Here is a 27,933-nt window from a genome sequence, read left to right on the forward strand (position 1 = left end):
ACAAATAAGCACCCTTTTAAAGCCATCTTCACAGTGAAAAGAATAAGCTTGGTGACAAGAGCTGCACGATGAGCTCCACCCCCCCCAAAAAAGCAGCTCCTCTCGCCATCACTGCCACACCCATCACAACTTGTGCAGGGGGAGCCTTCCCTATAGAGTGGACACTCGGGTTGTGAATATGATCCATGTGGGATTCACGTCCGCAACCCGCAGCGTTCGCAACCCGCAGCGCCGCGTCTGCGCACACACGGGTCGTGATTTGGCTCTTCTGCGCATGCGCAAAGTGTGATTTTAGTGTTTCTGCGCATGCGCGAGCGCCGAGACCCGGAAGTAGCCCGTTCCGGTACTTCTGGGTTCGGTGCGGTGCGCAACCCGAAAACGCGCAACCTGAAGCGTCTGTAACCTGAGGTATGACTGTATCTGGAAGCTCCCTGCATGATTCTGATCCCTGATCACCCCAGGACAGTTCAACATCACATGGGGAGTCAGTAGGCTCCCTGCTGCTGCAGTTATGATGAACATGGTGGCAATATCGCATTGCTTCAAAATTACTGTAAGATTTGAGAATGCCCTCTTGAGTGGAAGAAAATATCTACAAGTAAACTTCAAACAACATTTCTAATTTACAAGCTGTGCAAGTTATAAAATATCTGACCAGCAATAAATCAAAAAACCTGGTAACCAGATTACAGGAAATCATAGCTAAATTCTCAGGCCGAGTTCTGAGTGGAAGTATAGAGGAAGGCGAACAGCGAAACAAAAGATAAAACTGGCATTGTTGCACCTCAGTATCATTTATCTTCCTTTGAGGCAAGAGCCTGGCTGGCAGCCCTGAAGTTTTGGCTTAAAATTTATGTATTTTGAACAGCAGAAGGGTAGTTATTTTATCTTCCTGATGACAGCTATTGCAGTGTTTGGACAAATCTGTTGCCCAGACATCTTGTTGCATCGGACTGCCACGCCTTTACCTCCTTCCATTGGGCTTGACTCTGCTTTAGATTTGGGGGGGGGGGGAGCAAGGGCCATGGGATATTGCATTTTTTAGGCTTTTTATTTCATGCAGGTACAACCTGCTCACTTTGTCCCATAAGCGTTTCTAATGATGGTTATGTTCAGTTAACTGCTCATTTTAGGAGTTTTCATGTACAGTAGTTGAATATCGTAAGGATTTTAAATCTCGTCAGATTTAAGCTGTGTACACCTGGAAACTTTAGTTTACCCCTGACCGAGGTACAGTTCCCAGCACCCTTAACAAACTACAGTTTCCAGGATTCAGGGGCATTATTTCATTCTCAGTTACTTGGGCTTAGATATGCTAGTGCTACTTTCTCCTTGAGGGTTGTCCTTGGAATAACTAGGTCAGGCATCCCCAAACTTCAGCCCTCCAGATATTTTGGACTACAATTCCCATCCTCCCCGACCACTGGTCCTGTTAGCTAGGAATCATGGGAGTTGTAGGCCAAAACATTGGGAGGGCCGCAGTTTGGGGATGCCTGAACTAGGTGGTGGAATCTGTGGAACATACTCTGTTGTAGCAATTGTTCATCAGCAAATGATTGCCGTTCATTTAATGGGCCAGCTACCAGGAAGGTCAGTTCAATTTTATGTTAAATCAGGCATCCCCAAACTGCGGCCCTCCAGATGTTTTGGCCTACAACTCCCATGATCCCTAGCTAACAGGACCAGTGGTCAGGGAAGATGGGAATTGTAGTCCAAAACATCTGGAGGGCCGAAGTTTGGGGATGCCTGTGTTAAATACTCACTGGGAGATAAAATCCAACAGGTGCAATGTAATACCGGTAAAAAACAACAACAAAACTTTAATGTAGGAGAAAGAACAGGGAGGCAATTAACCATCTGAAATAGGAATAATCTTTTTTTGTGGAGGGGATTCTCTCTCTCTCTCTCTCTCTCTGTGTGTGTGTGTGTGTGTGTACACACACCTACATAAACACACACACACACATACACACACCTGCCTCTGAGTTGGTGGCACTTATGGCACTTTTCTTGCTTTGTATTTTGCTCTGTGTTTAAGATTATGGTGCACTGCATGGTTCTATCTTGATTTTATTTTGTTGACCATAATAAATTTATGATAAGGATCTATTATCCCCAGACCACACACCTCAGCAACTTAAAGGCAGCACACAAGCAGTTTTATATATGAAAACCTCCACAGCAGAAATGCACATCTCTTGATTTCCAAAGCATATAAATTAATGCAAGTCATGACTTACTGTCTTTCCATTTTAAACCTTGTATCTTACTCCTCGGGCACTTGATGAGAAAGTGATCCTGAGCTATGAAAAAAAAAGATTTAACTTGGTTTATGGCCAAACGTAACAACTTTAGTTTGTTTTAATTAAGTTTACAATGTCAGTTAAAATTACAAGCTTCTTTCATATGGCCAGTTCAGAAAGAGCCAATAGTTAGTACTGTATCATCAGCATACAGAATGTTTGTGAAACAGAATTTTTGTTGGAAACAATTCCACAATTATTAATAAAAACAAAGGTAGTTGTGCCAATCCATGCAGGGCGGGGGGGGGGGGAACCCCAAAACCCAGAGTTGGACAATCTTTTTGTTAGGGACAAAACAAGTAGCAAACTTTCAAGTACTCCAGAACTTATGTAATTTGGGCATTACATTGTTATGAGTCTGGGATGTGTGTGTGCTGTATGCCTGGGCTCTCTTCTAATTCCTGGATCCAGCAAGTGTTAAAAGGATTCAGATTCAAAGAATACCCAAGTTAGCTTCCTGGTAAGGTAATGGGCCATTAAGGAAACAAAGGAAGTAGATCTGTGCCAGAAAACAAATGGGTGAGCCCCCTTCCCTCAACTTGCTGGTAGAGGCTGCAGGCAGCAGAAGCCTGTGGAGGAGAGACACACTTGATTTCTGTTTGGATCCAAGGCTGCAGCTACGGGAGAAGCAAGGCCTTCTTGGGGTGTTCATGCTGTGAACCCCTCCATCGTAGGCTCAGGTTGCATATATGTGTCAATAAACCATATACTGTATCGTAAAGAGACCATGGTCTCCACTGTGCCTCATTCCGAAGGAAACATGAACCCTGAGTGAGTGACCTTGGCCTTGGAATCTCACACCGTTCGGAGATTGGGGTGGCGTGCAACATTATACACAACCGCGGCAACCCTGATTACTGCAGTAGTGAGTGTGTGGTATGGATGGTGCATTACTCATTGAGAGCAGTGATGGCAGAGATGATGATGCAGCTATTTTCAGTGATTAGAAGCACAGGAATGAATAAAAGAGTGAGATGTCACTGGCTGTAATCAAATAGCTGCACAAGATACAAACAAATAAGAAAGGCTGTTAGGGAAGAATCTTCTCATCTAGAGCTTCTGAGAGGTACTACCGTACTTCAGTCTTCCCCCCCCCCCCATTTCATTCAAGTTTCCCCAGGATGGCTGAGGCTGCTCATCAACTGGAGACAAAATTGAAAGTGAGCACCTCAGAAGTGAGATTTGAATGCAGCCTCCCTGGGTTAAAGAGATTCTAAGCCATCTCGTCTTCCTGTTACATTTTCAGTCCTGCTTACAGAAACAGCAGATCATGCAGTAAAACTGATTTTGGACTCCAGCAGTTTAAGATGGCAGTTGGGGAATTCCTTGAATAAATCTCCCTCATATTTTTTTTTTAAAAAAGCAAGTCAGTCTCACAACTATGCATCAGGCAGAGTTGTAACTTCCTTGATTTACTCATCTAGGAAGTAAAACACATGCACAACCAATGTAAAAAAATAATACTACTGCATTGGTGCTAATCTCTTACTGCTGTTGTTATTCGGTCATGTGTTTGCGGCTGGGATGGGAAACATAGTTGGACTTCAACTCCCATCAGCTCCAGCTAGCATGGTCAATGGTCAGGGATGATGGGAGTTGTAGTCCAGTGCCCCCCCCCCCCGGAGGTCACAAGTTCCCCAACCCTGATGTTAAGGGACTTGGCCCTTTTATTTTTCTCCTTCCAATACAGTACTGTACACAGAATGCCTGCAAGAGATATTACTACAGAGAGAGTTCTCTTTTCAGCAGAGCTGCCAACTCTTGTGACAAAGTGTGAGCCTTGTGGTTTCAGGGGTTTCCTAAGAAGTTGCAATACACTTTAAAAAAAAAAAGCATACAAATACAGGATCATCTTTCTAAAGTAGGTAGAAACAACCGTAGGCTGTGCAAAACTGTCAAACAGAATTGTAGCAATGTTTGCAAACACAGTATGCCAACAAACCCAATGGTGATTCTCAAGCCAATTCTGTGATGTTTAGATAACTGGTCTAAAGATTTTTGAGTATGTAGAACGATCGCCCTTGCTCAGTTGAGCTGAGTCAGGCAAAAATAAACATAAATAAAGATAGAGGGGCCTTCTTTGGCCCCACCCCTGACTCCCAACGATCCTACTCAAGGTAGGCTAAGTATGCACCAAGCATTTAAAGTGCATTCCCGTCCCCCGTCCCCCCAAATGATCCTGGGAACTGTTGATTGTTAAGGGTGCCATGAACTGTACCTCTGTGAGGTCTGAGGGGTAAAATGTTTCCAGAATCCTTTGCTTGGGGGGGGGGGAAGCAATGTGCTTTAAAGGTATCGTATGTATGCAAAATGTTCTGCATTATTTCAAAATTTGTCCTTAAAATTAAAAATCTTTTAAGTTGTTTTTTTTGTATGTGTGTGTGTGTGTGTGTGTGTGCGCGCGCGCCATCTCAGCAGTCCACTACTCGTTGACACAAGAATATTTTTTCTATATGTAAGCAGCCTTCCTGACCATGTATGTGCAGCCACCTTTTTTGTGGAGAAACATTTGTGGGCATCAGCTTTCCGTGATGTTGACAGCAGCAGGAATTGCTACAAACTGCATCTGTCTCTTACTCATTGGTTGTCTCAATGCCCTTCCCCCCCCCATTTCATTCAAGTTTCCCCAGGATGGCTGAGGCTGCTCATCAACTGGAGACAAAATTGAAAGTGAGCACCTCAGAAGTGAGATTTGAATGCGGCCTCTCTGGGTTAAAGAGATTCTAAGCCATCTCGTCTTCCTGTTACATTTTCAGTCCTGCTTACAGAAACAGCAGATCATGCAGTAAAACTGATTTTGGACTCCAGCAGTTTAAGATGGCAGTTGGGGAATTCCTTGAATAAATCTCCCTCATTTTTTTTAAAAAGCAAAATAAACCTATTTGTGCAAAGAAAACTAGATGTATGGGAGACAGGTTTCCTAGCCCAGCCCTCTATGCCAGTGTTTCCCAACCTTGTGCCTCCAGCTGTTTTCGGACTACAATTCCCATCATTCCTGACCACTGGTCTTGCTAGCTAGGGATTATGGGAGTTGTAGTCCCAAAACATATGGAGGCACAAGGTTGGAAAACACTGCTCTATGCAACAGGTTAGATTTCTGATTGCAGAGATTTCCTTTTTCCAAGGGGCAGCATGCAAACACACCCACACACCCTTCAATTAACATTTTCCATATCAAATGAGTAATGCAAGAGTGGAGAACCTTAGGACCAAGGAAAAGGGGGAAATGCAGCCCTCTGTGCCTCTCTTCTCACTGGCCTTTGGAACCTCCTCAGGCCTCGCCCCCCACCGATTCTGCTTTTTTCCTGGCTGGAATGTGCCCTCTAACTCAGCTGGTGCTTCTTTTGTGTCTAGTTGGAAGATAGGAGGGTGCGAGTTTGGAGAAACTAGCCTAAGGTACAAAGGCAAAATCTAAAATTGCTCCCGATGAACCTCCTGCCCTGCCCAGAAGGTTCCAGGTGACCCCTGGGAAGTTAGCCAGAAGGGAATGTGACCCTTGAGATGAAGAAAGGTCCTCTGCTTCTGGCATAACATTCAAACTGATGCTTCGTGTGGAACACACCCTTCAGAGTCTGGGTTGCCACCAGTAACCGTTTAAACAACCACCCCCCAACTTTTCATTCTCTTAAAGCAATAATCTTTGTGCTAATCAATGAGCAATTGCACCTTTGTGTGCCTATCCTCGATGGACAAATTCAGATAATTTCGGAGAAAGGTGGCACAGTCACTCTGGAGAAAATTAATCTAAAAGTCCTTTTCAGAATGTTTCTTGAATCTCAGTCTCATAGCTTTTTTGTTTTTGCATATGCCTCACTAAGTAAAATTAGCATCAATATTTTTGCGTGTGCCATAATGCTCTCCTTTTAATTCTTGCTGATCTTCCAGGAGAAGCCCTTCTCAGCAGCATTATACACCCAGCCCTTAGTGACTCTCATAACAAGAGACTGGATGTTTCCCTACAGCTTCAGTTGAATTCTTGTGCACGCAACAAGAATATACCTCGATCTGGCTCAGCTAAGGCCTGCCTGTTGCGAAATCCTTCCTCCACTCCCTTTTTTACAGCCTAATCTCTCCAGCCACCATGCAACAGACAGCGACAGCATGCAAGAAGCTGGCATGATGTGCAATAACCAGTTAGAGGGAGCAGGACTTGGGGGTGGGGGGAAGGGAAGGGGATGGGCAGACCTCAGCCTCACTACACTAGAGCTATTGTCTGCTGAACCTCGGGAAAAACGAAAGCATGGCGCATGAGGTTGCAAGGGGTTGCAGGCAGCAGCAAACTGCAAAGGCAGCAGCAGGAGGCCGCCAGTCAAGATCTGGAGGAGATGGGGGGCTGAGTGGGTGGGTGGGTTGAAGATGAGGAAATCTTCCTAATGTGATCAGTCAGGAGAGGTTGCTCAACAACAGCAGCAGCAGCAGCAGCAACAACAACGGAAATCCACAAAAGAGCAAGATGTATGCAGTCTTTTGGGGTAAATGAGCAACATAAGCATGACTGGAAGCAGCCGGCAGAGACACCCCCCAGTCAGGGAAGCAGAAGCACAAGGCGAAGCCATCAATGGTCTTTTTTTTTTTTACAAGGCTCCTTTCTGCGCTCAAACATATTGTGCCATCGCTTCCTCGCACAACTTCCCGATCATTTCAAGGAAATGCCCTTCAGAAACGGGATGGATTGAGCTTCGTATTTCTTTTCATGCCTGGCTGGTTCAGGGGTACTGGAACGATTAGCCAGCTGCAAGAAAATATTGGTGTTTCCTTATCTTTACAGATACTTAAAATAAATTTTTTAAAAAGAGTATCCAAAATTACACAATCGATCCCTAACCCAACCCCACCCACGTCTGACAACATGACTTGTCATCCCCACCCCCCCCAAGTAAGCTAGGGTGTATCTGCCTCCCCACCCGGCCAGGTAAGCTAGGTAATATCTGACCGGCCGGGTGGAACTTTTACCCTTAGTCGTTAATTTAAACGGTGCCTGCGTTTCACTCCAAGTGAGCAGCCAGCAGCCATTGTTTGCCCTTTTGGAAGAAAGGAAGCACAAAAGGGTAGATCGCAACCTTCCTTCCATGTAGCTCATGGGATGCCTCGTGGATGCCTGGGCAAAAACCGCAGCATATCCCTAGTCGAGGTCTGCATAGGTAGGCCTCCCGTGGATCTTACTGGCCCGCTGCCTGAATGGCGTGATCATTTATCAGCCAGCGGGTGCAAGGCATCTCTCTCTAAGGAAATGCAGCCTTTCATGATTTTATTATTTTTTTAAAAAGAAAAGAAAATTGCGCTTACTGGAAACACCCGCATGCAAAATAGCCCCCCCCCTTGCGGGGAACAAGAATGTATACGAATCATAATTTGCATGCGACTTTCTTCTTCTTTCCTCCCCCCCCCCCCGCGTGTGGGTTTAATCGCTGGCTTTTCCTTTTCCTATGTAGCATCATGCCTCTCTCTCCGAGGGCGAAGAAAAGAGGAAGCCGGGAACTTTAAGGGCGGCGAAAGAGTTAAGTTATTCAAGATGACATCACTGCGATTTGCATAGAATCGGGGTATAACTGGTCACGCAGGGGGAGCGCCCTTTTATACGACGGTCCAGAGCAGCTGCTGCAAAGAGCGGAATTGTACCTGAAGAGAGCGCATCACTGGTGAGGCTCTGATTTTTTCTCTTTCTTTCCCGGTGGTGGGGGTTGTTGTTTGAGGGGTATCTCAGCACCCCTTTTCCCGTCCGCATGTTGCCGTAGGCTTGGATTTTCGAGGCAGTTGAAATTTTGGTACCCGCTTTGTTGAACGCATACGCACCCAGGGCTTCTTCCTGAATGCACCAGAAGGCGGCTTAAATGCGTGGAGAAACAAGCTTTAAGACATCGTTACTATTATTATTATTATTATTTTGCTATCATTTTGAGCGAGGAGGTCCTGCCCACCCACCCCCTGGACCCTGATATTTGCCGGAGGGGAAGAGAATAGCATGTTGGACAGATCAAGGCACCTTGGTTCGGTTTCCTTGCCTGCTTACTGCGCTTTCCTTGGAGAGACGCGTTTTTGTGCGTGTGCGCGCTTTAAAAACCTCAAGCCTTGGAGGCGAGGGGACTTGGGGCGTGATCGGAAAGGTGGAAAGGGGAAGATGCGGGCGGGGATCGAAAGGGGTAAGGGAGGCATCCTCGGACGATCGGCTGCTGCTGCTGCCCCGCATGTTCAGCGACAAAAAGAGAGCAGCTCTTTGTTTTCACGGCGAGCAGCAGGCGCTGTGGATCTGGCGGCTCCGGGAAGGAGAAAGCGAGGGGGCGAGAGAGAGGCAGAGGAAGGGCGGTGGTTGGGGCTGCAGCTGCAGCTCGAGCTCTTTGTGCCGAGGGAAGAATGCAGGACTCCTTCCAAATGTGCTGGGCAGACCAGACACTAAGATGGAAGAAGGTGATTAGCATAGTCTCGCTCGCTTCGGTCGGTGGCATTGTGTGCGCGCACACGCAGGCGTTTTTTCACCATCATCATCATCCTTTGCTTGCTTTCTTCTAAGTGTGGTTTTCTCTAAATGTTCTTTCCACATGCAATAAGGCTAGTTGGGAGATCTTAACTGGAGCAGATGCACCACCAGCAGCACTAAAACAATTAGTATTGTTTTTTCTTTTAAACGAATTAATTGATTTTCACCTGGAACAAATTAGGTTTCTTTTTAAATTTCATTTTAAAGCCTTTCGATTATCCCCCCCCCGCGTGCTGTATCATTTGAGACCGAGTCTCCAGTGGTGAAATTTTAATTTTTTTTAAGTTAAAATGAGCTCTCATGAATATAAGTATATAGAGACCTGCCTTTTAAAGTAAGGGGGGTTAGCAGTGTTGCACTTAATCAGGAAGGAGGAGCTGAGATGGAGTGAATTCAAGCGGTTCTGAAAAGGGGTGGGGTGGGGGGGAGGAAGGAAGGGTGGTGCAATCTCTAACCATCTCTTTTCCCTCTTTTGTGTGTGTCTGCATGCAGATCAATCGCAGATATGTCTGACAAACCAGATATGGCTGAAATCGAGAAATTCGACAAGTCTAAGTTGAAGAAGACGGAAACGCAAGAGAAAAACCCACTGCCTTCAAAAGAAAGTAAGTGGATCTTGGGAAATGAGAAGAGGGCGTGGGCCACTGGAGACAAAGGGAAGGCAGGGCTGAGCCCAGACTCCTTCAGCTATCCTCCTCTCTTAGTGTATGGGGTTTCAATGCCGAACAGGATGCCGTGCAATTTATGCACAAATGGAAGCATTAAATACAGTACACAAAATAAAAGATATTTTATGAAAATAAGGGGACTTTTAAGCACAGTGTGCATGAAATACAATATATCAAAAGGGAATTTTTTAAAAAAAATTATTCAACAGTGTCTAATTTTTATGAATTTAAAATGAATAGGTTTTTTTAAAAAATATTGTGATTCCTATTTAACTGCATTTCAAAATGCAGAATCCTTTTTTCTTATTCTTTCTTTTCTCCTTCTTTCCCCCTTTTGCAGCAATTGAACAGGAGAAGCAAGCGGGTGAATCGTAATGAAACCGGCCCTTCCAAATTATGCACTGTACATTCCACAAGCATTGCCTTCTTATTTTACTTCTTTTAGCTGTTTTAACTTTGTAAGATGCAAAGAGGTTGGATAAAGTTTGAATGACTGTACTGCCCCTTTCACATCCAAAAATTTTCTAAAGAATAGAGAGAACTACTGATGCTGTGAATGAAGGCGCTGCCCTTTCCATCTGCCTGTCCAGCTTGGTCCTGGTGGCACGAAAGAGCTTGCATGTGTCTCGAAAGAAGATCCTGGGAAGAGGGACTACAGTAATCTAGTAACACCCGAATATACGCAAAGCTGTACCAAGGTCCCGCAAGCTGTAAAATGCAGTTAACCGAGTGCCATTTTTTTTTGTTCAAATGATTTTAATTATTGGAATGCACAATTTTTTTAATATGCAAAAATAAAATGTTTTAAAATCTGGATTATACTGATCTGGTATATTTTTTTTGAGAATTGTTATCAAAGGAGGAAGTATATAAGTGCCTATAGCAAAATGAGATTATAGGACTTTATAGACTCCTGCATAAACATTTTTTCCCCTCCAGCTTTTGTCTGCCCAGAGCAGTCTGCATATTAGGATTCAACATTCATTGGGAAATCTGCAAAAATAACTTAAAATATCACATTTATTTCTAAGAGGTCTATGCAGGAACTATACTGTGCTTTTAAAATACAGTACATATATTTTAAAGTTTTGTTACGAAAGGCATTGGACTACCAAATTATATGGACAAGTGTTTTGGCAATATATTTATTGCAACCTTTTATAAAATCATGTTCAGCAAAACCTGGCAGTTTTGGATGCCTGTGCAATGGAGGTTGTCTTTAGTGCATCACAGCAGCCTCCAGTTGGTGAATGATTTGAAGACTACTACTTTTCACCTTGCCATGTCATTGCTGCTGCTGCTGCTGCTTTGGATGGCACGCTGCTCCAGACATGGTGTTAATTCCTTAAGGTGACAACTTTCAAACATGCTACATTTGGGGGGTTGATTTCCATGTCTCCTGAGAGGAAGTCCTGGGTGTTACAGATGGTACAAATTGATGAGGGTGCTCTAAAACACTGGTCTTCCAAGGTAGGTCACAACAGCAGCATCTCCACCATGCAAATATATGGCAAAATATATAAGAAATGGGCCCCCAAATGCATGCTTCAGACCCATGTCCTGAGTCCGACAAGGTTGAAGGTGCCTGCCATAGTATACCTCTTAACAATGCTGTGCATTGCAGAGGAGGAAAACAAGCAAGCCCCCTTTTCAGATAAGGTGGCCATTGATATCCAAGGTTCCTAGAACAGTTTGAAAACCTTTTCCATAGGACCAATGAATATTTTTTTGGTCTTCAATGCCACAATCCCACTTATTCTAGGAATGGGGAACAAGCTTTCCAGACTCCCACCATCCCCATCACTGCCCATGCTTACTGAATTTGATGTCCAGCAACATCTAGAGGACCACAGGTTCGCCACTCCTGCACTGAGCAGTGCTTAGTACAGTATATTGAGTGAGGGGCTCCAACCTCCTTAGTGGCTGTATTTTAAGATCATGCAAATATGATCTTGCCTTTCAAAGTTGGATGTATTTTAAGCAAGTGATTGCTCATTAATCTTTCAACAATTTCAATGGGTTCCCTCCATTCTCAAAAAGGTAAAACATTTAAGCCGCCTCACCTAAAGCCTGGTGGCTTATGTTTATTCCTTAATTTGTCTCTTCCTCTTTTGGGGTTTGGTTCAGTTTGAAAGTAATCTTGTTAAGCTTCTACTGCTGAGTGAAGCAGGAGGATAACATGGGTAGGTGGACTGTTATTACAGACACACTTGCTCCCTTCTGGATGTACCGGTTGCTTAACAGCCCAGCCCTGCACAGAGCTAGGTACACCTAGACCCATTCAAATCAATGGGCTTAAGTATGCCTAATTCTGCCTAAAATTACTCTGGAATGATGTCAAAATGAATTCTCTTGGCAAATGCATGGAGACGTTTAAGCATATTGGCCAAGATCCACCCAAGAACTGAGATTCACAAGGGAGCTTTACAGTTGTTTTTCCTCACAGAGCAAGCCCCTTGGTGCATAGTAAATGCCTTTTTATTTGGAGGGGGGTTTCAAGTGGCAATTTATGATATGAGATGGAGTTGGGGAGAGCTGTTCAAAGACAAAAACAAAATCCAAAATTTCAATGGGCCAAGACCATTTGCCTTTGCCTCAAGGCATATGATATGTTGCTGTCTTACTGAGAAGTAAGTCTTAAGTGAAATCACTGGAACGTTGTTTCTGAGGAAATACAGGATTGGCCTGTTTACATCTCTCTGGATCCGCAGCGTTTAATTAGAGTTCTAAGAGACACAAGTCCTAATAAAGAGCATTAAAAAGAATTTGACGACAAAATGAAAGCAATCGACAAAGGGGCTGCTAGAGAGCCCTGCTTGCTTCCTCTTGAACTGTGAACAAGCCACAGGAAATTGTTCTGCTGAGACTCCTAAAATACCAATTGAGAGACCCCACCCTGCTAGTGATCTTAATCAGAAAGCAACAGGATGCAGAGCGCGATGACTAAAACCCAAAGTGTGGAGGCAATGCAGCATTTCCTCAGCTGAAAAGCATTGAAGCTGTGTATGAGGCTGTGGCGGTTTGGCACTAAGAGTGAGGTCGTGCCCTCCTAACCCAAGCAGCACATGAAGCAATAGTATCTTTTCACATTGTGCACTGGGAGTTTGCAAGTAGGGTACAGTATTGGATTCTTTACTTGGTTCCATATGTGACAGGGCAGGGGAGGGTATTTTAAAACCCAGTTTTGGTCAAAAGGCAGTGCTTTTGTTTAGGGTGTGAGGCAGTATAAATGCCAGCTTTCATTCATGACATTATGAACTTGACTTACAAGCAACAATATGACTTAGTGTGTGAAGCGCATCACTTTTTACACACACATAACACTTTCTCGCCATCTTGGGGTATAGTCTAGTTTGAGTGGCACTGACTGACCAAGGTTACCCAGAGGAGAAGCTTGAAGCAGCCTGCCCTACTCATACCCAACACACAATTCATACGCACAGTGGCCCTCAGCATACACTGAGGTATACAAGCCATTGTCATTAGGTTTACCCTGAGTAAAACTTAGTTGGATACCACCTGATATATTCATAAATGGCTAGCTCCAGTGCAGGCCTCACATTCATTTCTCTTAGCTATGCATCAATGTAACCTCTTTAAACAACGTCTAGGCAAGCTGCATTCTGACCACCCAAATGGATTAAAAAGGAGTGTTCTCAGCACCACGTTTGGATGGTGCAGCAACAAGCAAGAGCAACTTTGTGAATGAGGGACATTGCTTTGGTTGGTCTGTTTATTGGTCTGGACTATTCATATTTATGAAACTTTTACGCAGATTTATCATTCCCATTTGGAGATGGACCACCTGTTTTGGGCATGGCTTCCCAACAGCTTTGGGGTTTTTTGTGTATGTGTTCCTACATTTGAATATATCATCTATCTGCTATGTTGCATGGGGAGGAAATCTCTTCAACAGGGTACTCAGAATGAAAGGCACCATTTCCTTAGTTGTGTATAAGTAGAGAACATTTCTAATGGAGCATATGACAAGCTCTCTCCCTCCCATGCTCCCCACTAGCCCAATCTCAGCACAGGTAGATAAGGTTTTTATTATGCCTAAGATACTTCTTCATATCTACTAGAAAAGTAGCTCTCCATTTTGGCTTGATATGAAATGTTAGCTACTGGGAGTATGTGTGATCGCCAAAGGAAGAAGAAGGAAGAAGAAATGTTAGCTGTGGTTTTTACACTTATGCAGCGCTGCTGATTTCTGCATGCATCCTGCATACATATTGTATGAAACAAACTGCTGCCGTTTCAGTCATTAATTCTCTTGCCTGAATGATTCAAATGCACTTCCCCTTACTTAATGCATTTTGACTTCAGAATTATTCTTATTCTGCAAAGAGGAATGTGTGGCATAATGCAACTTCCTTAGAAACCCTTACTTCCTTAGCAACTGTGCAGATATGAAAAGCAAAGGTGAGGTTTTTGTCTACTTTAGTTGATTGCTATTACACAGCCTCAAATAGACAAATCATTTCCAGGGAGCTAAAGAATGGGGAGAGATGTGCTAGGTCAAGCAATCCATTATAATGAATGCATATCATCCTAGCAGTGCTAAACTAAACCAAAAATGAATTTGTTTTAGCCATTCATGGCCAAGGATGAGAATCCTTTTGCACACAGATCTCTCTGGCTAAGATCCTTACAAATTGATACTTTGACGCTTGGAGACAGATGACAGAATCTCAATCTGCTCTGAGATGCATTTCCAGGTGTTTCCCTATGATGTGAGTAGACATCCTAGATTGGTCATTTGCATGACAGTGATATTGCTCACCACTCATAAAAGGGCATAATACTCTTTGTAGAGTTATTCTGCCAATCCACATAGAATTGCAGTGTTGGAAGGGACCCTGAGGATCATTTAGTACAACCCCCTGAAATGCAATAATTTGCAGTTATCCCATACGGGGAATCGTACCTGCAACCTTTGCGTTATCAGCACCATGTTCTAACCAGCTGAGTTCAACTGTTTCATCATTTGTGAAAAGAACAGCAACAAATATTTCTATAGTATCTATATTGTACTGGGCACTATACAAGTGGAAACTCGATGCATCCATGGAGAGCAGGGGTAGACAACATGGAGCCCTCCAGATGTTTTAGACTACTGTTTGCATCAGCCCCAGCTTGCATGACCATTGGTCAGGGATTATGGGAGTTTAGATCCAAAAGATTTGGAGGGCACGAGGTTGGCTACCCTTGCTGTAGGGGATTGCAGGCGAGCTACACCTGCTCCATGTGCGCAATGTTTGTACAGTGTACAAAACACACCCGCAGGACTAGAGACTATTCTGCAGCTTATAAACTGGTTCTGCTTGTGAAATGACACCTATTGTCAACCATGTGTCTGTTCTTTAATCTTTATAATTTGTGACAAGCAAAACAAAAACGTCAGTTCTGTTTTCCTTTCTAATGAAGGAAGGAGTCACATTTTATCAAAGACTTGCTATAAATAAAATTTTACTCAACGGCTAAACCCAAATAAATTACCCCCTCCTCACCAGCCCACAGAGCGAATTCTTGTTGAGTATCAGAAATGTCCTTGAGCATATGGGGTCTGTGTTGACATTGGAGAAATGTTTACTTTTGTTTCCGTCCCAAAATGGGATTCTTGCGGAGTTGGCTAAATAACACAAAAATGAAATGTAAATATTTCTCTAGCTAAAAGCAGCATGCTTTGGGTGCTCTTTGTGGGAACAGGTCAGATTATAAACTGTTCTTGGGGAATCAGTCTTGGTTGCCAAAGCTTTCATAAGAACTGCTAGAATGTGATGTACAGAAAGTGAATTGCATTTACTCGGCTATTGAAAAAAGGCACTTTTCTCCCAACCCAAAGCAGATGGCAGAAATGTAACCAGTACAATACTTCATAACCACCCTTATTTATCCAAAGTTGTTGTTGTTAAAGTCTCTAGAAGGTGTGGGCTTTTCTCATTGTGGGAACTGAAGAAACCTGCCTCTTTCTCATTTTGCATTCACAACCAGCAATGCAACCCCAGGAGCAATTCTTATGACCAATTAGCCAGTGAGAATATTTGTGGCAATGTTTTCACTTCCTTCCTTCTTCCTTTTTGCTTCACCAAGCACACACTTTACAACCCACTGCCTGGTCCATCTTTAGCAGAATTATTGAGCCACTGAAAAACTTGTATTTCTGACAGAGCAATCACACAATCATCTGATTAGATGCAAGGTGGCTATGTGTAACATTGTGCCTCCTTCTCTGTAGCAATCTGGTTGATTGTGAGCATCCACCTGCAAACTCTCTTGTGTGCCACCACAAACCACACTGAACACCAGGCAGAAAATGGCAGTCTTAACCAAGTCCAATACAAATCAACAGCGATGTTGGTTTGCCACAGTGAAGCTACTCGTGCCATTACTTTCCAGGCAATTTAGGGCTCTTTCATATGCTACAAGTAGCAAATCTATGAGGCAACATTCCGTATCTCCTGGCTACGTGGCAAGGTAGACTAATGCATGAGATTATGGTTTGGTCTGCAACAGCCAACTGTTGTCACTTCACTATGGCAGGAAGTGGGAGAAGGAAATGTGAAGTACTTTGCATCTTCTTGGGGATTGCTGAAGATGACCACAGAGAGATTTTTTTTTAGTGCTGTGTGGAGAGAATTCACAAAGGAAAAGAACCCGTTCTTGGGGAGGGGGGTTACCCAAAGCTATTTGGAGATAGTAGGATAAAGACACACTAAAAGCAATATGATTTCCCCAAATGCATATGAAGTTCGTGGCTACAGAATGTAACTTTCAAAGGGATTAGCTATCTCTGCAGAGCATATAAACCCATGGGAAGCCACTAGCAATAATAGTCAGCAGTCGAACTTCCATATACACCAATCTTTTGAGAACAAGGCTTCTATGATTAAAAAACAATTTACAAAACTTCAGAATCATTCTTTCCCTCCTCTCCTTTTGGTCAAGGTGTCTTTGCAATGCATGTGTAACATGATAACAATCGCACAACGAAAGCTTTGCACTGCAACAGTTTCAGACCACATCCTGGAGCTTGACCAAGATGCTGAATTTGGCTGCACTCAGAACTTTAAACCTGCACCTTCTTGTACTTCTTTGTACTAAGGTTGGACACCCTTTGGAAGGAGGCTGCTGCATGTTGTTTTATTTGCACAGAGTAATATGATTTTAATATGGGAATGACTAAGAAGGTGAGCTTTGTGCCAGTAAGTCCTGACTTCAAGCCTCAGCCATGAAACCATTTAAGCGACCTTCTGCAAGCCACTGTCTCTAAACCTGCATCCCCTCCATGGAGTTTCTTTCTCTGGTTGCTGCTGTTAAATATGATTATGCCACTTCTGACCTTTTCGGTTGTTACTTTTAGATTACTTTTAGTGCAGTTTTGTCTGTAATTTTTATTAGCCATCTTCATTGTTTGAAAGATAGTGGTATAGATCAATCAAACAAACAAACAAACAAACAATTAATACTGACCTACACTGTATGTTAAAGAGGCAATTTCACCTGTTCTTGAGTGTGAACATGTTCATGAGTGTGCAATCTATTTTCATCAGGGCATTTTTGTCAGGAGTCCAGCAACATCTGCAGGGCACCTCACTGGCTACCCTTGGTTTATATGTCTCTGTATGTTTCAGAGAAAAAACTCAGATTTGCGATTTGCTTTTGTGTGTGTGTGTGTGTGTGTGTGTGTGTGTGTGCAGGCCCAGTCCACTATGTGGAATGGTGTGCTTTCCCATGTTGGATGAACGAAAACACTCACCATCTGTCCTTGCATTCTGTCAAAACCAAAGTGACCTCTGAGTGCTTATGCTGAAGATCAAAATGCTAGCCTGACAGGTTGCAACTGCTGTAGTTGAAACATCCACCCATCTTTTAAAAGAGGTGAAGTTTCTCTCTTTGTTGCAAAGTTCACAAAAACTGCTACACACCCACACACCCACCTTATACAGTACAGTACAGACTTTGCAGGGACATTTTGAAGCAGATTCAGAAACAGTTTTCAGAGGCTGAACAGTATGGATCTTCTCTGTTTTTCTGTCAGTTTACAAAAAAAGCAAGCTGGACTGTTCCCCTGCTTACTCACTTGAACAAACATTTCTGAGGCAGTTATTTCCAGTTAGAAAAAAACGCTCATTTGCATCCTTGCAAAAATCGCATTGTCTTTCCTTTCTGTTTCATACAGAACAATGCCATAAAATTAAGGAAGTAAACTGGCTGTATAGTTCAGCCATTGCAAGATAATTGCCTGTTCTGAAATTGTGTCTACAAGGCTGTAGAAAACTGGTGCATTATCTGGAGTGCTGGGGGTAATGTACTCCTCAAGGCCAACCCCTCTATCAAGCTTCTTTATTTATATCCACCGTCAATAGCTCAAATAATATCCCTTGACAGGCTGAAGCTTTCTGCAAGTCACCAGACAGATCTTTTTGCAGGAAGCACCCAGATATGCATTGCCCAGTGGTTTTTCATAGCAACTGAGTGGGAACTGGGAAGTGAAGCATGCTCCCCATATGCCCTGGTATAACACCTGCAGCAGAATATGTTCCCCAGGGTGGGATGAGGGAAGCCCTTTAGAGAGCTGTTGAATATGTGATCATACTGATCCCTACCATTTTTCTGCAAGGGCCGGGATAATACACAATCAGCAAAGCCGCTGGCCTAAGACCCACCCTGTGCACACTGTATTTAGAGCATAATAAGGCATAGGAAGCTACTTTATACTTAGTCAGGCCATTGATCCAGCTATCTCAGTATATGCTGCATATAGGGTTTCTGACAGAGGGCATTCCTAGCCCCTTACCTGGAGGTGTTTACGACTGAACCTGGGACCTTCTGCATGCAAAGCAGATGTGTTTGCCCCTGAGCTATGGCTCTTCCCAGGATATGCCGAAATCTCACTTGACAAGAGAAAGCGAGCATTCCTGCCTATTAGTAGGGCTAGGCCTTGCTAATGGCTACCACTCAATGGATACTTGTCTTGTTGGCTTGCAGGATCAGAGGCACTACGCATCTGAATTCCAGTGCCAGGGGCTCGTGAGTGTTTTTGCACTCATGTCCTGGCTTTGAAACTGGGCATGGGTGCAAAAGATCAGAACGCTGGACTCAATAAGCCTTTAGTTTAATCCAGCATATCTTTTTATGTTCAGATAAGTGTAAATGTGGGGGGGGGGGGAGAGAAACAGCAAATCCTCATACAAAAGTTCAAATCATTTATCTACATTTTGATCCAATTAAAGTATGTGCTCCAACTCATGACTGATGAAAGCAGATGATCCTGGCTAGAGTTCAAGACGGAGTCGCTGCCTTTATAAGAGTGCATTTCTTTTGAATCCCTGTCCAGAGTAAAAAGGTTTTCCATTTGCCCTGGGGGTGAAAGTGACCGATCCACAGTCACTGGGGACTTCTTAAGATCACAGTTTAACCGTACAGTTTCTCTCTCACTTCCTTATGAGATGGGAAGTGCAATGAAGCTTTTCTAAGGCCATCTTTCTACTCAGTAGGCAGCTTTGTGTCTGAGAGCACAGAGATTTCAACGGGTTTATAATACAAGAAATTGTCCTCTTCCTAAGCTTTGACTGCTTCCTCAAACTCTGGCCCATTTCTCACATCACAGTACGACAAGTTATATAACCTTGGTGCCAAGGCTTATTCTTTGGCTACATCTCGTGGTTACTGGTGAGGGAGCATAACCATGGGCCCAGGTTCGGAAGGCATGATGCTAGGTCAAACCTTAGCTTTACTTTGTGCAGTAAAGCAGACCAGAAAGGAGCAAAGTAGCTGTGGGCTCCTTACCTGCATGTTCAAGTGGTCATGGTAAGCTATAGTTTGGCGTACTGTGACTTGTGAACCAGTTCCGTATGATGCATCAGGGTTCCTATGCACTGCGAAGTGTGAGCTATCAACCAAAAGCTGGCAGTGTCATATAACCCCCCCCCCCACGAACTGATCAGGAATAATGTTCAATGAGAAGGCAATGCCGTATAAGGTCCACACAATTATTTTTTTTAATACATCAGCATGAATGCTCAATAAACAACCAGTCTGGAAAGTCCCCAATGCTGTCTGGGTTGAGGCCCATCTGTTTTGATCCACAGTGGACAACAAATCTGGTATATTTTTAGACAGAAGGAAGTAACTATTTTGTGCCTCCCTAAGGGTCAAATATACGGCAGCCTTGTTGCATTCGTGTGTGTGTGTGTGTGTGTGTGTGCATGTGCATGCGCGCGCATATACACATGAACACACACATATCCAGCTGTGCTCTGGCCTACTCCCATTCAAAGTTTAAGCAACTTCTTACCCAATGTAAACCTCTCCTTTTTGGCCCGGCATTCAAGAGTCTGGGTTAAGCAGCTGTGGAAGAACATGGAAATTGACATGTTGTTGTTATTGTGTGTGTCCTGTTTTATTTGTAATCCCTGCAGCCAACTTGTTTCGAGAGAGGTGGGGGCAGCTAGAAATTAAATTAAATAAACAAGAGGGAAGTAATGCAACCATGTGCATTTTTAAAAAAATGCTTATTGGACAGCCTGCTCTATGTTCTGCTCAAAATGTCGGGGACTGGTGTCTACACATTACAAATGTCCAGATGGGGAGCCATGTTAGTATCTGGCAGCAAAAACAACAAAGGGTATTGAAGCATCTTAAAGGCATAAAGAAAGAGAATAATGTGATTATGGTGTAAGCTTGTATGGACTTTGTCGGAGTCATGAAGTGAAATTTCAGCGAAGTAGGAGCAGAAGCAACTGATGTGGATCTTATCTTTGTATCGTAGGCTAGTGTCATGGACTGGCTGGATGCAGAGGAATGGTGGGAGGAACCAGCTGGGGAAGAAGGCGATTGGTGGTGGGATGACAATGAGTGTTCAGAGGGAGAAGAGGGAGCAGACTGGGAGGAGGAGCTGTCGGAAGCTGAAGAGGTAACAGGGCATGGTGAGCAGGGGGAGTCTGGCAAAGAGAAGTCCAGAATTAGAGGCAGAAGCTGAAGTAGGAGAGGAGGGAAGCCAAGAGGCAGAGATGAACTCAGTTGATGAAGAGGTACAGGTGTCTCCCCCTCCTGCTGTGAAAAGCTCCCCCTCCCTCCTCATCTTCCAGAACCAAGAAAGGCATGAAAGGGGTGGAGGAGAAGTTAGCTTCATGCAGGCACAGTCTCAGATTGCTTGGGACAAACTGTTGAGAGGAGGGGGCTTAGACAGCTGAGGGGATGTGTCATTAGGCCTGACACTCCTGTGCAGATATTTGCTAATAACTCCAACTTGCTCAGTGTGATTTACTGCTGGCTCACTCCTGTCAGCTAGTTTCTTCAGGCGATCACACCCCTCTCTATCCTCCATCCAGACAAGAAAGCGGAGCTATTAGAGTTCAAGGACATGTTCCAGCCAGGCCAAAACACTCAGGGTATAAAGCAGGGCCAGTGAGGGTTGTGGCCTGTAAAGACAGTGAGCAGTCTGAGGACAGTCCTGAGGGCAAGATAGGGAGGCCTAGAGGACTGCACTGAGGCTAAGATTCGCCATTCCTGCATTATAGTAACACATACTCCCTCTCCACCTGGATTTACAGGGCTCAATGTATCCAAATATTCTTGGACAATCAGATGATCACAAATCCAAGGTCAACATGAGCAACTGGCTTTCTTGGACAGCTGCAGGGACTCACTGCTAATGCCAGCCCACCTTATTTATTGATTTAGTCTACCTTCTGACCAGTGCTAGACAGCTACCCTTTTCAATTTCCCACAGTGCCTCTGACCTAACATTGTGCTGGGGTATTGCGGGAATGGCAAAAGGTGGCTAAACCTAGTGGCCTAGCACTGCTCAGAGAGCTGCTACCACAGCCAGGAAAGCCTACCAAAGCCCCCAGACAGAGGAGGGGGCCCCCAGAGGTCCTTCTGCCTAGATCCAGGCCTGCACGAAGTATATATGGGCCTTTTTCAGTGAGTTTGGAGATGCAGAAGAAGCAGAAAACCAGAAGCAGTGCTAGGCCTGAGGAACTGAGGTGTAAATGCAAGGATCATGACCATGCTAGGGCTGCTGCCTTTGTCAATAATATTCCCAGTGCTGTTTTGTTGGCAAAAAAAAACAATGAGTTACCAGGTGGTTTTGCATGTGCTGTTCTCTCAGCAAAACACTTCATTCCTCCCACATCAACTTCTTTCCAGATAAACAAGATAAGAAGGAGACAGAAGCTGATCCAGCTGAAAAGACTAGTCAGGTTTAAAAAACAAAACAAAATAAAAATACAGCAGGTGAAATTTTAAATCAGGACCAGGGTTGGGAAGAGGGAGCAAAGGTGTTATAATGAAAGGAGCATTAAAGGCTACATCTCCAAGATTAGGCCTGGCAAAATGGGAAGGAATTAACCCCATCACAATGGGGTTACCGTTTTTCATCCATGGCCAGTCTTTTCCTCACACTTCCACCCGAAACAACCACCACCCTGTACTCTTCAGATGAAGGGCGGTATACAGATTTAATAAACAACAACAACAACAACAACAACAACAACAACAACATACTTTGGATCTGGAGACGGCTATTTCTCTTTCTACTGCTTGTCTTCCCTAATAGCACTGCCACATATATATCTACTCAGCAGTAAATCCCACTAAATTCTCAGGCAGGTGTGTAGAGGGTTGCAACCTAAGTGTGCATAAACAGAGCAGGAGAGCTTCAACAGCAGTTTTGGCTTTATGTGTGAAAAATGCCCTTAGGATGCAATCCTATACATGCTTACCTGGGAGTAGGCTCAACCAAATTCAGTAGGATTTCCTTCTGAGGACACATGCATAGGATTGCCTGGTTATCATCTCTTTGGATCAAGAACAGTGGTTTTGCTTCCTTGCGCAGTAAATGTGCTTATTTCTGGAGGCAAAGGACATTCAGTGAGATTATTTACAGTGCAAGCCGTAACCACTGGCAACTTGTTCACGTTATAACTCCCGCCCACATCTCTGCAGATCAACACTGAGCGCTGAATCATTTCAGTTTTCCTTGTGTTACGCACAGAAGGAAAATGCGAATGCAAAAAGTCCTGTGGTACTTTGGAGCAGGGGGAGGATATTTCAGGCACACAGGCAAAATCTGGACCGCTGGGCTTCCCTCTCTGGCCCTCAGCACACTTTCAAGGTCATTCCACCTCCCTAGGTCAACCCTGCATCTGCAGCCCAGTTCCGTGTGATCCTTTTGCCTAGTGGGAATATATCATTGAACTGTGATCGTGCATCCTGCTTGCATGGATGGACCAAAACATGATTTTGGAACGTAGCAAACTGTAAGACTCAGAGAGTTTCATCCATTGTCCCACCCACTTTTGCTCTTGCCCTTGCTCATCATTGGCAAAGTTCCTTACAAAGGCATGTTGAAAAAGGCTCTTTACCTCCGCTTTAGAGGTTGGCAGTCATGGGTGTAGCCAAGGGAGGGCGGGAGGCAAGTAAAACAATTGTTGTTGTTTAGTCGTTTAGTCGTGTCCAACTCTTTGTGACCCCATGGACCAGAGCACGCCAGGCACTCCTGTCTTGCACTGCCTCCCGCAGTTTGGTCAAACTCAAGTTCGTAGCTTCGAGAACACTGTCCAACCATCTCGTCCTCTGTCATCCCCTTCTCCTAGTGCCCTCAATCTTTCCCAACATCAGGGTCTTTCCCAGGGAGTCTTCTCTTCTCATGATGTGGCCAAAGTATTGGAGCCTCATCTTCACGATCTGTCCTTCCAGTGAGCGCTCAGGGCCGATTTCCTTCAGAATGGATAGGTTTGATCTTCTTGCAGTCCATGGGACTCTCAAGAGTCTCCTCCAGCACCATAATTCAAAAGCATCAATTCTTCGGCGATCAGCCTTCTTTATGGTCCAGCTCTCACTTCCATACACCACTACTGGGAAAACCATTGCTTTAACTATACAGTACGGACCTTTGTCGGCAAGGTGATGTCTCTGCTTTTTAAGATGCTGTCTAGGATTGTCATTGCTTTTCTCCCAAGAAGCAGGCGTCTTTTAATTTCGTGACTGCTGTCACCATCTGCAGTGATCAAGGAGCCCAAGAAAGTAAAATCTCTCACTGCCTCCATTTCTTCCCCTTCTATTTGCCAGGAGGTGATGGGACCAGTGGCCATGATCTTGTTTTTTTTGATGTTGAGCTTCAGACAAGGTTGTATATTGTCTCCCTGATTATTTAACTTATATGCAGTAAAACAATAGAAATGCTTAACTAACTGACCAATCACCAACAAAAGTCCAGCCCTCCCCTAACAAAAACCCTGGCTTCATCCATGCTGGCAGTGCAACATTACACATGTCTACACAAAAGTAAACTCTACCAAGTTCTAGCAATAATTCCCAGTACCCTTAACAAACTACAGTTTCCAGGATTTGGGCGGCGGGGGTGGGGGGAGAAATGTGCTTTAAATGTGTGGTGTACACAGCCTAGCGATATGAGGAAGGTTAGCTGAAGACTATGGGCACAATTAATCACAACCTTTGCTTGCACAATTAAGCAGATTAGATTTTCACAATACCACTCGTTTGAGAAGAGTTTTTACAGGAGAAATTTCCATAGATTCCAGCCACAGAGAACACACACACACACACACTCACACACGATTTCTCACATGAGTTTAGGTTTGATTCTTTTCTGTGTCGGTTTATATTTTCTGATTAAATCCTGTTCTTTGTTCTCCAGAAAAATGAATAATTTATCAACTGCTGCATTGCCTTGCACACACGCATACGCACGCACGCACGCACACACACATGCTGAAACTATCATTAAATTTAATCAGATCCCAAGGAATTGCCCTACCCAGGCAACATGTCTGCACGTTAATTTTGTTTCTTGTTGATGGTTTCTGCCTTATGGGAGGAATCCAATACCCTTAACTTAGTAACAGACAGGTTTCCAGCAGTGCACTGTGTTTCTTCTGTATTGCAAGGAAAAGTAGGCCACCTCCTCACATTTAGTATGCTCAATACATATTTTATCGGAGACAGACAAGAGGGATAACATCAGTTCTTTCTGCCTAAGCAGCATTTCTTCTGGCAAAGGTTGGCTGCACACAGCACTCTTTGATCAAGTGTATGTTCCCCTATCTGTAAAGTCCCCAGCGTAGCTGATCAGACTGTACAGGGAATTGTTAGCATTCAGTCTGAAGGCACACATTGAAGAACATGCTATTTTGCTCTGCTTAATCAGACCACTTCCTTGTTCTGTACTCACAGTCACTAAAACCAGATTATTATCGCAATCGTTTTCTGCCTCATGGTATGAATGAAAAAGAAAAGGGAAATTTCCCTTCTTTCCCTACTTTTCTTTTATTGCAGTAAAAGCTGGGTTAATAGGGATGTTAAGGAAGAACTAATTTGCATCAAAGGATGTGGAACATGTTCTTAGAAGGCTTGCTCTGCTCCAATCAATATGTGAAATTCTCTGTGGGATTCAAGGGAAGTTAGATCAACCGTTTAGGGTGAAATGATAACTGGCTGACCCCAGATGAGTCCTGTTAGTGTCAACTGAAATATGTTGATGAAAGCAGGTTATGGATTGTGTGACGTGTGTGTGTGTGTGTGTGTGTGTGTGTGTGCATATGTTTGTTTATTTATATGAAAATGTATATGCAGCTCTTCTGGTGCTTACTCAGGACACCGAAGCAACTTTAAAATACACATTTAATATAATAATAAAAACTAGACACAGGCTGTTTTTCTATAGGCATCTGGCTGGCCTCTGTGAGAACAGGATGTTAGACTAGATGGGCCTTTTGTCTGATCCAGCAGGGCTGTCCCAATATTCTTAGCTGCAGCAGATTAAGATATTGGATGAAAGAGAGAAACCTAATGTCAGGGACTGGCTGGACAATGAGGAGTGGTGGGTGCTTCCAGCCAGAGATTGCCACAGGGAAGCCTCAGAAGAGGAAGGCTCCAAGCTGGGGAAGTGGTGGTGGGACAATGAAGACAGATCAGAGGAAGAATGGGAAGATGCTGGACAAGCAACAGAGAGAGATGGAAAACACTGCAGACACAGACCCTCCAAGTGTCCCTATTTTGCAGGAGTGTCCCTGATTTAGTTAACCCATCCCAGTTTCTGATTTGATCCTGGAATGTCCCACTTTTCCTTAGGATGTCCCTATTTTCATTGGACAAATGTTGGAGGTTATGGAGTTATCCAACCCCCCGAGCTGTCTGAAAGCAATCCTGTACAGTATAGGGAAGTTTTTAAAAGTTTGATGTTTTATTATGTTTTTTCTATATGTTGGAAGCTGCCCAGAGTGGCTGGGGCAACCCAGTAAGATGTGTGGGGTATAAATAGTAAATTTATCATTATGGAATGGGATGTCCCTATTTTCATTTTTCATCGGAGAAATGTTGGGGGATATGCAGGTGTAGAACAGGCAGCTGAGGAGGAGGTGGGGGCTGAAGCTGTGACAGATGCACAGGAGCCAGGAGGTTCAATCGGTTCTGTTTAGCACTCCTTCCCCTTGCTCTCCGGGGACTTGGAGGGTTTTGCATGTTACAGAGCAAAGAGCTCTATAGAAGGTTCTTCAAAGATAGACTTGTGTAGAGCACACTGGAGTAGTCCAATCTTACTGTAGCTAAGGGATATGCCATGACTTTATAACTCAATGAGCACCCTACAGCTGTTTTCTCCCCTCCATGTGAAGGATGGGGTGAAAGAAAAGCACATGCACTCTCTTGAATACACAGCGAACTGTGTGAAAGCCTTTGAGAATGTGTCAGTAGCATTCAGTTCAAAGGCATTCTAATGCACACGAGAGATCTAGAGCCAGCTCTCATAAGCCATGTTGCTCAATTTTGGTTGCTATTCCCAAACCATTTGAAGCAAACGCTGGAAACTAACACACTGTTAAGATTCCTTTGTGCACATTTTACAGCTTTTCTGTGCTGTGGCATCTAATATGTTTAGACATCATTGGACCAGACATAGGATAGGTCTCCTTTTCATGTCACACAGAATTCTCATTGCTTCTGGCTTAAGAGGTGTGTGCAGCATTTACACAGGTGCAATATTTGCACAAATGTCTGAGACGATTATTTGATGATGACTCAGGTATAGTAGTGATATGACTCCTTAGCAACTTTATCTTCTGAGACCCACCTTGAAAGGTGACTCGTTTATGAGTTCACTCAATTATTTTTCTCCCTTTGAAATATCTGCCAGATTTGCCAAGACTAGACTATGAGCACACCATAATGTTCTTGATTATGATAGGGAGGGAAATACAACAAGATCTCTTGCCCAAAAATTTACTTTGCCATTAGCAATGCAGTTACATACTTGGGTTTCAGTCTAGTTGCCCAAGAGCTATTGTAGTTTGCATGGCTTTGGGAAGTTGTATATTGTAAAACAATATGTGTATGTGCATAGCAGTGACAGCCAAGCTACGGTGTGCTTAACTAAACAAGGCTTTATTTCTTGTACTATGTTTATAGGCAGTACGACTTTCCAAGCTACTTCAATATTTGCTGGATTGTTTTAATGATACTTTAACTGTTTGGTTTTTTTTAATTGCTTTGTTTTCAGGGTGTGTATGTTAATGATGCAGTTGTAGAATGTATTTTAAATACTGTTTTATTTTATTTTATATATGTATGCAGTGCTTTTTTCTGGGGGGGGACGCAGGGGTACACATACCCCTAACATTTTGTGAATCTAAGTTCGGCCTCAATGAGGGGCAGTATTTCAATATGAGTAGGAAAATGAGAGTACCCCTAAACATTATTTTTAGAAAAAAACATACTGTATGTATGTATTCGATGTATTTTAAATAAAATAAATAAATAATCAATCATAGACAGTTGTTTTTTTATAATATATTTTTATTAATTTTCCAATTAAAAACATTTATATCACATCCATTATTTCAAATTATACAAATGCATATCAATCAAACAGAATGTTATGCCAAATCATCTAAAATTTTCGGGGTTCCCATGCTTCAAGAAATTGGGGATTCCTCGCAACTGCCCACTGCTGTCTTTTCTAAAGTCCAAATCATCACTCAAAGTCTATAATAGTCCCGATCTTTCCCTTACAGTCACATAGATGTTTTCCTCTTTCATCCGATTTTTTCCCAGCTGCTGAGATAAATATCAAACGAGATTTCACATATGTTCTTTCTCCTGTGTGAGTTAATCAGTCCAGCCTCCCCATAAATCTTCTTGGTCTGGAGCGTCCCTGTTGCGTCGGTCTTTCAACACGAAGCAGCGCCATCTTAGAAAACTCAAATCAGTTTCATTTTCTTCTCATAACTATGTAGATTAACGATCTTTATGAAATTTACAGCTTTTCCAGGCAGAAGATACAGTCATCACATTCTGCATAGACTCTTGATAAATTAGTGGCTCTCCTTGCCCTATAGCTGAACTTAGCTTCAGGTCGCTGTTCAAATTCAAAGTGCGTCACATCTCATAAATCCTCCGAACGCATTCCAGGCACTCCTTCCCTCCAGCTAGAGGGGGGCTTCTCTCGTCAGCAACTCCACAT

At 43.6% G+C, this 27,933-nt stretch overlaps 1 protein-coding gene and 1 long non-coding RNA gene across 2 annotated transcripts in view; one reads left to right on the forward strand and one right to left on the reverse strand.

Moving 5' to 3' along the window:
* Positions 1-27,933, reverse strand: part of LOC118084646 (uncharacterized) — a 251,499-nt gene that overhangs the window by 45,781 nt on the left and 177,785 nt on the right. Inside the window, exon 9 of the long non-coding RNA XR_004692539.3 lies at positions 2,241-2,298. This is a non-coding gene — a long non-coding RNA (uncharacterized LOC118084646). The remainder of the gene's footprint in view (positions 1-2,240; positions 2,299-27,933) is intronic.
* Positions 7,894-10,262, forward strand: TMSB4X (thymosin beta 4 X-linked). The gene is made up of 3 exons (XM_035114293.3): positions 7,894-7,942; positions 9,271-9,383; positions 9,787-10,262. Exons 2-3 carry the CDS (start codon positions 9,284-9,286, stop codon positions 9,819-9,821), a joined length of 135 nt encoding a protein of 44 aa, XP_034970184.1. The 5' UTR covers positions 7,894-7,942; positions 9,271-9,283; the 3' UTR covers positions 9,822-10,262.

This window comes from Zootoca vivipara, chromosome 4, assembly GCF_965207765.1.
Source record: "Zootoca vivipara chromosome 4, rZooViv2.hap1.1, whole genome shotgun sequence".
NCBI classification, from domain to species: domain Eukaryota; kingdom Metazoa; phylum Chordata; class Lepidosauria; order Squamata; family Lacertidae; genus Zootoca; species Zootoca vivipara.